The sequence below is a fragment of the Corylus avellana genome, chromosome ca4, assembly GCF_901000735.1.
Source record: "Corylus avellana chromosome ca4, CavTom2PMs-1.0".
NCBI classification, from domain to species: Eukaryota; Viridiplantae; Streptophyta; class Magnoliopsida; order Fagales; family Betulaceae; genus Corylus; species Corylus avellana.
The window spans coordinates 2121092-2133449 of NC_081544.1; the positions used below are offsets into that span (position 1 = coordinate 2121092).

The 12358-nt window shown below is 38.0% G+C and overlaps 2 protein-coding genes across 2 annotated transcripts; both read left to right on the forward strand.

Annotated features, from left to right (window-relative positions):
• The first annotated feature begins 4834 nt into the window (after positions 1-4834).
• LOC132179594 (scopoletin glucosyltransferase-like) lies at positions 4835-6507 on the forward strand. Its single transcript, XM_059592333.1, has one exon. The coding sequence runs from the start codon at positions 4904-4906 to the stop codon at positions 6359-6361; it is 1458 nt and encodes a 485-aa protein (XP_059448316.1). The 5' UTR covers positions 4835-4903; the 3' UTR covers positions 6362-6507.
• Positions 6508-9618: 3111 nt separating this feature from the next.
• On the forward strand, positions 9619-11387 carry LOC132179663 (scopoletin glucosyltransferase-like). Its single transcript, XM_059592418.1, has one exon. The coding sequence runs from the start codon at positions 9730-9732 to the stop codon at positions 11209-11211; it is 1482 nt and encodes a 493-aa protein (XP_059448401.1). The 5' UTR covers positions 9619-9729; the 3' UTR covers positions 11212-11387.
• The last annotated feature ends 971 nt before the right edge of the window (positions 11388-12358 follow it).

Consider the following 12358-nt stretch of genomic DNA (forward strand, 5'->3'; position numbering starts at 1 on the left):
GCACAATACAAGGTGAAAACATGCAGTCAATGTTGCGTGATCTATTCGGCATGCTCAGTGTCATGGAAGACAATTGTGAGCCTGAAGTGGCGGTGCAAGGGAATGAAGAAACTGTGAATGAAGAAGCCGACGATGGTGACATACTAAAGTACTATAACTTGCTTAAGAAGGCAGAGAAGCCACTTCATGATGGGACCAAACATAGCAAGCTTAGTGCTACTGTACATCTGTACAATTTGAAGTGTGTTGGCGGACTCAGTAACGCAATATTTTCATCTTTTCTTGAGTTCATCAATCAGTTGCTGCCTCCTAGTGATGAAGCTTTGCCGATTAATACATATGAGGCGAAAAAGTTTCTAAGGGACATGGGCCTCAGGTATGAGAAGATCACAGCGTGTCGTAATGATTGTATGTTATTCTGGAAGAACAATAAGGATTTGGATACATGTACTGTTTGTGGAGTATCTAAGTGGAAGGATGAAATTCAGTTTGATGAGGATGGTCAACCCATATCATCGAGTAAGAAACGCCCGGTCAAGGTGTTGTGGTGGTTTCCACTCATACCACGACTACAAAGATTGTTTATGTCAGAGCATACTACTCCTTATATGAGGTGACATGCAGAAGGCCGGACGACAACGTCATAAGGCCCGGGAATTATGTTAGGCTACGGGATGAATGGGCGGATATACCTCCCCGTGCGAAAGAAGATGTATGGGACGCATTGATGGTATGGTTAAATTCTTTCTCCTATTTTCGCACGTGTATTTCAATATTTTAAACGTTATTAATGTGTAAAATTATACGTCTAATTTTTTCAACTTATGCAGACTGAGTTCTACATCTCGCCTAAGTACGATATCGAGGCGATTAAAAGGGACGCGTTCAGAGACATGGGCATGAAGCTGAAGAGTTGGAGACACTCTGTAAAACGCGCGTTAAAAATCATGCCTGGCGATACTCCAGACGCAGTGAAGGCGAGAATGGGTGAGGCTGCCGTTAGGGAATACAACGCCGAGGACTTGAATGTCTTGTTGGCAAAATTGTGCGACCCGAAGAATCAGATTGGCGAAATGGTGCGACCCGGAGTGTAGTGGAATTAATTGTAATTGTTTAGTTTCATTAATTGTAATTGTGTTAGGCCTAACATTTTAAAAGTGGTATACATTTAGGAGTTTGCTGTCTACATGAATGCATTGCGAACAAAAAACAACACACATCACTGCACCAGGTCGATGAGCTTCGCTATGGCGACACATCAAGAGGTATTTATATATATTTACCGCATATATATAATCGGTTGTTTAGGTCTATGTTTTTCCTTTTTTTTTTTTTTTTTGTTGTATTGATTTTTTTTCTATGCAAACCTTATCCTTGGGCACTACTCTAACTTGAGCGCAAAGTTACATCTTGACTCACACGAAGAAGGGTGGTGGCTATCCAAATGAAGTGGTCAGGGAGAGATGCGTAAGTACTTAAGCATATATATATTTTGATAAATTATTTTTGATTAATGTTCCTTATACGAGATACTAACTATTTTTTTAATGTACAGGAGAGGATGAGGGAATTGATACCCATTGACCCTGCAAATACTAACACCGTGACAAAAGGGACGGTACGGTGGACACCTAATGACGCGTATGCTCAGGCGCACGGAAATAAGCCTGAGTATGCTGGCAGGGTCCGCCAGGTGGGTCCGAATGTGCTGCCAATGCGGGGCAGCATACATTCGTACTATACACAGTCCCAGACACGGTCTCAAAATTCTTGAAGCTCCTCATTCTCACAGATGACGGATAGAATTAGAGAACTTGAAGAGGAGCGGGCACAACAAAGACGTGTAATGGAAGATGAGTGGACAGAACAATGACGTGCAATGAATGAGATGGCGAGGCAGATTGAAGAACAAAAAGCCCAGATAGAAGAAAAAGATGCTATGTTTGAGGCCTATTTCCGCCAGCTCGAAGCCATATTCAGATCAACGTCTGGATCTGCGCCCCACAGAGGTAATGATATATTTTATGTTGTTTTTGTAACAATTGTTAACTGTTAGAAACCCCTAGTTACAGCGGTCCATTTTAGAACTAACGTATGATATATTTTATGTTGTTTTTGTAACAATTGTTAACTGTTAGAAACCCCTAGTTACAGCGGTCCATTTTAGAACTAACGTATATTTGCATCACTGTATAGACTAATTTTGAATTTTTGTATTGATTATTATTGGTTCACAACTCATTTGCAGGTAATGCAGATTAAGAGTTGGGGGATGACTGTGTTGAGTTGGGCGCCACACGTCATTCATCATCACTGTTTGTTAAGTTCTATATACATACTATTGTTTATTGTTTTGTAAATAGTTAGATCAAACTATATGTTTGTTGAGATTAATTGAAACTTATTTCTAGTAGATAGTCAATAAGTGTTTTATTATATATTTGTTTTGCCTTGTGTTGGAACGTGTTTTTGATGTATATATATGTTTTATTATGTGTTGTGTTGGAATGTAGTACGTGTGTTGGAATTTTGTTTAATGAAGTTATGTTGGAATTTCATACGTATTGAATGCATTGGAAATTTGATATGTATTAGATATTGGATATGTATTGGATATTGGATATATATATTGGATATTGAATATATATTATTGGATATTTGATATATATTATTGAATATTAGATATATAAACTTGGATATTGGATAGGATATTGGATTGGATTAGATATTGTATTGGATATTGGATTATGTATTGGATATTGGATATTGGATATTGTATTGGGTATTGGATTATGTGGATTATGTATTGGATATTGTATTGGGTATTGGATTATGTATTGGATATTTGAATCGGATTATGTGTTGGATATTGGAATCGGATTATGTATTGGATATTGGAATCCGATTTGGATATTGTAATTGTATTTGGATATTAGAAATATTGGAATATTGGTATCAGGAATATTAGAATTGTCATTTCTTGTTTTATATATATATATATATATATATATATATATATATATATATATATATTTGATGTATCAAACGACGTGACATGTCAAAAATTCATGCATAAATTTTTGACGTGGCGGTTTGGTCGCGTAAAAATTTTTTTTGATGTGGCAACAAAGCTAGGGCTGGCAAAATGGGTAATCGGGTAGACCCGATTAGGACCCGTTAAGACCCGCGACCCGATTACCTGAAACACGAACACGACACGATCCGTTTAGCGGATCTGACACGATTATAACACGGAAAATATCCGGGTAACCCGACACGACCCGCTTAACCCGTTTAGCATCACCGGGTCATATCGGGCCGACCCGACCCGTGCTCTAAATAGGTAACATGACCCGACCCGAGCCGTTAAAAAAAAAAAAAAAAAACCTTAATCAAAATTGGGAAAAATAATTTAATAAAGGGATCTCTTAGGCCAATGGACTAGTCAAATTTATCATAACCATCCAAGAAGAATAAAAAGTTTTAAAAGATAATGTTTTAATATATAAATAATTATTTAAAAGATAATGTTTTAATATATAAACCCACATAGAAAAAGTAACGGAAAAACAAGGAATATGCCAGTGAAGTGAAGACTGTGAAGTCGTGAAGTGAAGAGTGAAATGAAGCCGTGAGTGAGTCGGTAAGTGTTAGGGTTAACTTAGTTAGAACTTAGACAGGTTTTTTTTAAAAAAAAATAAAAAATAAAAAATAATAATATTGGTTAACTGGGCGTGGGTCACCCAAGACCGGGCCGCACCGGATTGACCCGATGTAATTCGGACACTCCGGCCAGAATTCGACCGACTCGGCCAGACCCATGATAATGTTCAATGGTCTAATTCGCCAGACACGGTTTTCTAATCGCTGTCTTTAACGCAGACCATTAAGACCTTAACCCGACAAGTCCAAACCCAATACCGTTAACTTCGCATTGGTTCGGGCAGGGTCGTGTGTCAAAATTGCCGTACCGAGGGCAACAAAGCGTTACCGCCGTAAATTTGATCGCTAAACACTGCCACGTCAAAAAAAAAAAAAATTTGACGTGGCTGTGTTCAAACGTCAAAAACTTTTGACGTGGCACTGTTCCCACGTCAAAAAAAAAATTTGACGTGTCGTTCCCAACACGTCAAAAATTTTTGACGTGGCACTGTAGACACGTCAAAAATATGAAATTTTTGACACCCTCATTTTAACCGTTGAGAAACGTCAAAAGCCGCACGTCAAAAACTCCTAGTTAAAAATTCACACCATTTTTGTAGTGAGAATGGAAGGTAATGTTATTAAATCACCACTCACTCACGCATATAGGAAAACGTTAATTTAATTATTTAATTTATATAAAATATTTAATTGAAATGAAAGGTAACTGAAGAAGACAAGGTTTAAAGTTAAAATATTTGCTCTAAAAATTAATTTTTACTGTTATACCATTCGAAAAGCGACCAAAAAGAGAAAGTCGGTTCTCGGTTCGGGAAGTAGGAATCGGCATAGCCCAAAAGCGGGTCTTTGGGCTGTCAAGGATAGAATAGATATGTATGCACATTCATTCCTCAATGATCTTCCAGAAAGTCAAGAATATATATATATATATATATGCACATGCATTAGCCCAGAAAGTCACTAAAGAAACGGGTAGCCTGTAGAGAAGAAGCTTTGGTGTGGACGCAAAGAAACATATAAATCTCACTTTTATTATTATTTATCATTAGAGCCAAAGAAAAGCCTATATCTACCTATTTTACATAAACTGGTCAAACAATAATCACATATATATCCAATGCTTTGTTATTAGCCTTAATTAAACTAAGCTTTCCTTCTTCTCTACCTGTTCTTCTTCGTCAATCGTCACCATTATCTGTAATAACTCTATATTTCAACAAATTTCTGCAGCAACCGCCATATGGATAGTCAAAGGCGCCAGCTTCACCTGTTTTTCTTGCCGTACTTGGCCCAAGGCCACATGATCCCCGCCATAGACATGGCGAAGCTATTTGCTTCGAAAGGTTTGAAAATAAGCATAGTCACCACTCCTCTCCATGCCTCCCTACTCTCCAAAACAATCGAAAAGGGAAAAACTTTGGGGTTCAAATTGGATGTTCTAATCATCGAATTCCCTTGTGTCCAGGTTGGTTTGCCCAACGGATTCGAGAGCTACCACATGGCCACTTCTCCTGATTTGCGGCAGAAATTCTTGAAGGCCACCACCATTCTGGAGCACCCACTTGGAGAACTTCTTCAAGAACATCGCCCTGATTGCCTTGTGGCCAGCGTGATGTTTCCGTGGGCTACTGTTGTTGCTAGGAAATTCGGCATACCAAGGCTGATTTTCCATGCAACCAGTTTCTTCTCTATATGTACCTCTGAATGTCTTAGGCTATACGAACCCCACAAAAACATTTCATCAGATTCAGAGCCATTTATTATCCCCAACTTCCCTAATGAGATCAAGCTCACGAGAAAGCAGCTGCCAGAATTATTTACACAAAAAGTTAATGATGCGGGTTTAATGGAGTTGTATAAACAAGTTATAGAAGCAGAGCTGACAAGTTATGGGGCTATTTTTAACAGCTTCTATGAGCTTGAGCCGGCTTATGCAGATTATTACAAGAGGGTACTTGGAAGGAAGGCTTGGCATATAGGCCCAGTTTCACTTTGCAATAAGGAAAATGAAGATAAAGCACGAAGAGGAAAGGAAGCCTCCATCCACGGCCATGAGTGTTTGAAATGGCTTAATTCCAAGGAACCCAATTCTGTTGTTTATGTCTGTTTTGGGAGTATGGCAAACTTCAATGATTCTCAGCTAATGGAGATTGCAATGGGTCTGGAGGCTTCTCAGCAGCAGTTCATCTGGGTTGTGAAGAGAGAAAAGAATGGTGGAGGAAAAGAAGAGTGGCTGCCTGAAGGGTTTGAGAAAAGAGTGGAAGGAAATGGTCTGATTATAAGAGGTTGGGCACCCCAAGTGCTGATTCTTGATCATGAAGCAGTTGGAGGATTTGTGACTCATTGTGGGTGGAATTCAACGCTGGAAGGAGTGGCTGCAGGGGTGCCCATGGTTACATGGCCTGTGTCTGCAGAGCAGTTTTACAATGAGAAGTTGGTGACCCAAGTTTTGAGAATAGGAGTTGGTGTTGGGGCTCAACAATGGGTCAGATTTTTGGGAGATAGCATAAGAAGGGAGGCCATAGAGAAGGGGTTGCTTCGAATAATGGTTGGGGAAGAAGCAGAGGAAATGAGAAGCAGAGCAAGAGAGCTTGGGAAGATGGGAAACAGGGCTATTGAAGAAGGGGGATCCTCTTACTCTGATTTGAATGCCTTAATTGACAACCTGAGATCACACAGCTTTGCTGTTGAAGAGTAGGATTATTTCTCTTTGCTTTTTTTTTTTACTTATATTTTCCTGCCACTAGGGCTTGTTTGCCAGCTTATGTCGTTGAGTTATTTTCTGTAATTTTGGCTCTTGAGCAATTGCTTGTATTTCTGTACTCGTTGGTTTTGCAAGAGATTTAAAATTACCCAATAATAACTAAGTTCTGTTTGTAAAATCCCACCTAACTATTTAATTTTCGTAGAAGAGTGGAGTTTGTTTTTGAAATTGATTCAAACCCATTACAATGTAATAGAACTTTTTTGTTGGCATTTTAAGATATGTACTTGAATCTACCATTCATACATTTCATCTTTGGATCTTATGAACATGTCTATTTCATTGAGTCTCTTTCTTTGAATCAATACAAAGGTCATTACACCTTTTGTGCCTGTCAAATTTGGCTCAACAAGAAAAGAAATGGTCATTGGGGTTTTCTTTTCCTCAACCAATTCACTTGTGTGAGTCTTGAGATTGATCTAACATTTTGCTATCAGTTGCTTGGACAAAGATGGATTGAAGGTAACTTGTCCGCAAAGTCAAATGAAAGTGGAATTAAAGTATGGTATCTAACATTTTTCTAAAATCTAAGGGATGAAAATTAGGTATGTTTTAATATGACCTGCAAACCTAACACAAACTCAATATGAAACTAACAAGTAAGAGTTTAAGGGTCTGATCCATTTAATTTAACGAGTTGAATTATAATTAACATATATACTCTTATACTCATATCTCGACACGATCTAAACCTGTTAAAGCTAACACAAATTGTTACTCTTAATAAAAAGTATAAACTCAGGACCAATATATATATATATAACCCTTAATTTGTAAAATATATAAGATAAATTAAAATAAAATCATCCTACATCAGTCAATCAAAGAAGTGAAGCACTCCCTTGGCCTCCAAGTTTGTCCCATAATAATAAATATGTGGTTCCTAAGAGGAAGTTCAATTGGTTAGGACCACGTCTAATGAAGCGGAGGTCACTAGCTTGAATCATCATCCTCTTTTGTGCGGACATATAAAAAAAAAAAATAATAATAATAATAAATATGTGAATACAGGAAAAGCCGTTAGTTTACTCCAATTATGATTACTCATCAGGTCACCTCTACTTGTCAAACAAGAATCGAAGTGTTTCAAAGGTTGTTGGTGTGGAACCAAATCAAGCTGTCATGTCAATATTGTCCTCTCGTAAGGGTAGAACTTCAAATTGGACTTTGGTTGAATAATGATTTCTTTGAGTTGTCATGAAAAACTTATAAAATGTGGATGCTGGGGGACCCAACCTTAATTTTCACAATTAGGATCGGAGACTAATTCGAATCGAGTATTTAATGTACAAGTTTAGTTTATTTAATTTTTTGTGAACACGAGGTAAGCTTGAACTTTCTACTGAACTAGTTAATCTGTTTAAACTCTATTTATTTATTTTTCAGCCAAACTCGAGCTTGATATGAGCTACCCAATTAATTTAATTATTTCCTATATAAAAAAGTAAATGTTATGATTGTTCAATTTTTATTTTTATTTTTTCAAATTATTAGTTATTTAATTGTAGTTAAGATTTATTGTTTGAGTAATTAGAGAAATTAAGTCAAATATTAAATAATATAATCTCAATTTGTATGTTTATCTTATAGTATACACACACACACATATATATACATACACATAAACCCACTTATATATACACAAAAACACTTATATCTATATTCAAACTCACAATTATAATAATTCAACTGATATATATTACATTATAAAGAACATGTATTTTTATTTTTAAAATACTTAACATGTTCTCATTACAAAGTTAAAAATAATAAAAATGAAGTTATACGAGCTTATACGAGTTTGTACGAGTCGAGTTGAGCTTATTTGAGCCGCGCCTAAATTTATATAAGCCTTAATTTTTTGTTCAAGCTCTGTTCGTTTAATAAATGAACCGATCCTGAGCCGAGCTAATCTGAGCTGAGCTCAAGCATATTCACGAGTAGCTCTGCTCGCTTACAACCCTATCCATAACATATGACTAGATGTTTGGTTCAAATTACACTTTCTTGTTTAAGATAAGATAATAGAAGAGAGGGTGAGGTCTTTGAACTTAAAACCCATTATCTAATTGTAGAGTCAAGAAATTTCACGATTCTCAAGTGTTTACGTGGCTTAAGTACAATTTTAATTATATGTATATAAGTGTTTTGATATTCTTTCTTTTAAGTCTATTTATAAGGGTGAATTTTACTTACAATTTGTATCATTTAGTATCAGAACCATCAAGTCGAATATATGATTAGATGCAACTTGTTGAGTATGAAATCAAATGAGTTACGACTTTATGATCAATTCACAAAAGAGGCTGCGTATATATTAAAATGATTTGGTACTATATATGGGCATAATTAAGTCATTAAATACTAGAAGTATGTACAATGGACAAAAGAAAAAAAAATGCTATTATAAAGTCAATGTCTATAAAGTGAGCAAGGGTAATTGTAAAGCTGTTTGCAGAATCCAAGTCCCAAACTTGACAATGACTTAACATGGAACCAATTACATTTACATGTGAACCCAACTTCACCATTTCTTTAGCCATTAAAGTGGTCGCATAACTTTCTTTAACAAAAGGGATGGTTTGGCCACGTTTATTTGGTGATTTGGGGTAATCAAACCATTCTATTAGTAGCAGAAGTAATTCGACCACATCGAATCAATGACCAGTTTGATGGTTGACGAACTATCCCCTTAACTTTATACGTTTGGCCACCTTCAATGAATGATTTAGAGTGATTGAACCATTATCTTTCGCCACCTTATTGACAAGTTTAAAGAAGGCCAAGCCATCCGTAGTCAAAGGTGGTAATTCTATACATCAAGGGTTGGTGTTACAATTGGGCTCTTCGGCCTACCATTTTAATTCTTCAAAAAAAAAAAAAAAAAATCCAGTAATTCTACTTCCTTACTAGTTACCGCTACTCTTTTTTGACAGTTCAAAAACTACTTAATTTTTTTAGAAATGATTCATTTTAATATTTTTTTCATCTCATCTTACAAATTTAATAGATCAACAGTTAAATTTATGAACTCAATAAATTTTATACAAATTCAACAGTAAATTCATCTCTTCACTACTACGAAAATGGTTAAAAAATAAATGAATAATTCTATCATTTTTGCGTTCATCTGACACGAATAATCCGTGTAAAATATCTTGCATCCGGACGATTCTCGGGGGATCCCTTAAATATATTCTCTTTGCTGCATAACCAGCGGCGTTTACTTTTTCCCTGAGCCTGAAACCACCGTTCTAGCTTCCATCTCCTTCAAGGCTACTCCAGTATTCTTCTAGGCAGAAATGGCTTCTGAAATTGATAAGCTTCATGTCCTATTCTTCCCTCTAATGGCGCAAGGCCATATCTTACCAACCTTGGACATGGTGAGGCTCTTTGCAGCCAGAGGCGTCAAGACCACCATAGTCACCACCCCTCACAACGCCCCTCTCTTTTCCAAAACCATCGAGAAAACCCAAAACTCCCCCTCCAAAATCACCCTCGAATTCATCAAATTCCCTGCAAAAGAGGCCGGCCTCCCCGACGGCCTCGAGAATCTGGATTCAGTTACCAACCCAGAACTCCACCGCAAATTCTTTTTCGCCCTTTCCTTGCTCCAACAACCTCTTGAAGATCTCATACAGGAACTCCGCCCGCACGCGCTCGTCGCCGACATCTTCTTCCCCTGGGCTACGGATACAGCATCCAAGTACGGAATTCCGAGGCTGATCTTCCACGGAACTAGCTTCCTCTCCATGTGCGCTATGGAAAGCATAAAACAACACAAACCTCACAAATCTGTGTCATCCGACACCGAGCCGTTTGTCTTGCCTGGCCTGCCGGACGAAATCAAGTTGACAAGAATGCAACTGGCGGATGATCTTCGGCTAGAAGTGCTGAACGACTTTACAAGGTTGCTGGGTAGAGCTGGAGAAGCGGAAAAGCGAAGCTTTGGCACGCTTGTTAATAGCTTTTACGAGCTTGAACCGCGTTATGTTGATCATTACAGGAAGGTTATAGGAAGGAAGGCCTGGCATATAGGTCCGCTTTCTCTTTGCAATAAGAATCCTGAAGATAAAGCCCAGAGAGGAGGAAACGTTAACGCGCCCTCCATTGATGAGAATGAGTGCTTGAAATGGCTTGCTTCCAAGAAACCCAATTCGGTTGTCTATGTATGCTTTGGAACGGTCTCAAATTTCCCACCTTCTCAGTTGCAGGAGATTGCATTAGCCCTTGAGGCTTCTGGGCAGCAATTCATTTGGGTTGTGAGGAAGGGAAAGAATGATGATCATGGGCGAGAAGAAAACAAGGAAGATTGGTTGCCTGAAGGGTATGAGAAAAGAATGGAAGGTAAAGGACTGATAATAAGAGGGTGGGCACCCCAGGTTTTGATTCTTGATCACGAAGCAGTTGGAGGATTTGTGACTCACTGTGGCTGGAATTCAGCGCTTGAAGGAATCAGCGCTGGGCTGCCGATGGTGACATGGCCGGTTTTCGCTGAACAGTTCTACAACGAGAAGCTGATTACCGATGTTTTGAAGATTGGAGTTGGTGTTGGTGTTCGGCAATGGGTTAGGCTTGTGGGTGATCGCATCAAAAGGGAAGCCATAGAGAAGGCAGTGAAGGAGATCATGGTGGCGGAGAGAGCTGAGGAAATGAGAAGCAGAGCTAAGGTGCTTGGTGAAATGGCTAGGAGGGCTGTCGAAGAAGGAGGCTCATCGTACTCTGATTTGGGCTCTTTAATTGAAGAATTGAAGTCGTATTCCTCATCAAGCAAGCAAGATTAATGATTATGACGGAAGACTTGGGAATCATCTTTCCCAGAAATGGTATCTGTAATCATACTCTGATTTATTTTATCTTTTATGGGCGTAATTGTTATTGGATAGGAATCTGTAATCTCTTATGTGTGAGCTTATTTAAGGCAACATTCTATGAATAGAAAGGCATTCCAAGTTTTATCCCTCAAATCCTCTGTTTGGGAGAGACATAAGATCCTCTAATATCCTACCATTTTAAGCAAAATAGGCAACAAGAAAAGGTTAGATCTTGCTTATGATGCTATACATTATCCCATTATTCCCATCTCCTGAAGGGAGACCATGTCACATAAGCTTTGAGGGACGGGAGATAATGGGGTCATAGCACAAACATATTCTTGTCATGTTTAATTCACTTTGATTATGGAATGATTATGAGGAAGGCTGTGGGCAAGATGCTAACATTCTCTTTTCAAACATTTTTCGTTTTTGGATGAGTGAAATTTTTTTATAACAATACAACAATTACGAAGTCTCTCCAGTAGGAAACCAACTGACAAACAACACCAACTATACAAACACAGCCAACTCTCAATCTTCTGAGGAAAAAAAGCCTAAGAAATCAACAAAAACAAAGGAGCCACTATAAACCCTCAAAACAGAAAACAACAGAAGCTAAAACCCATGAAAAGCAATCGAAAAGAACCAACACACTCCAGAACCTAGGCCATCTCACAAGAAGACAACCAAGAACAAGGCCCCAATGGGAATCTTCTGAAGACTCAGCAACCAGGAGACATACAGCATCTCTGCAATTGCAACAAACACTCCTGCCAAATTTTCTAGCAAACAACAAGAGAAGCAAAGTCAATCAACTCAAGATCTGTTGATGAATACCCCAATTCAAACAAAGTACTATATTTTCAGCACTAGCTTTGAACTGCCCTTTACTCACCAATTAATCGGGACTTCACTAGTCACTTCCCATCAGATATTTTGAAGAAGCTTCTCTTCAGATATCAAGCTATTTCCAAACTTCATATCATTGTGAAACTTCCAGATATTATACACACAGGATACCCAAGCAAGCCTGCAAATCGAGGCTAAAAAAGTTTTCCCCTTCCAAATCCACAACCCCATTCTAACAATTGTATACCAATCAGTAAGTAATTAC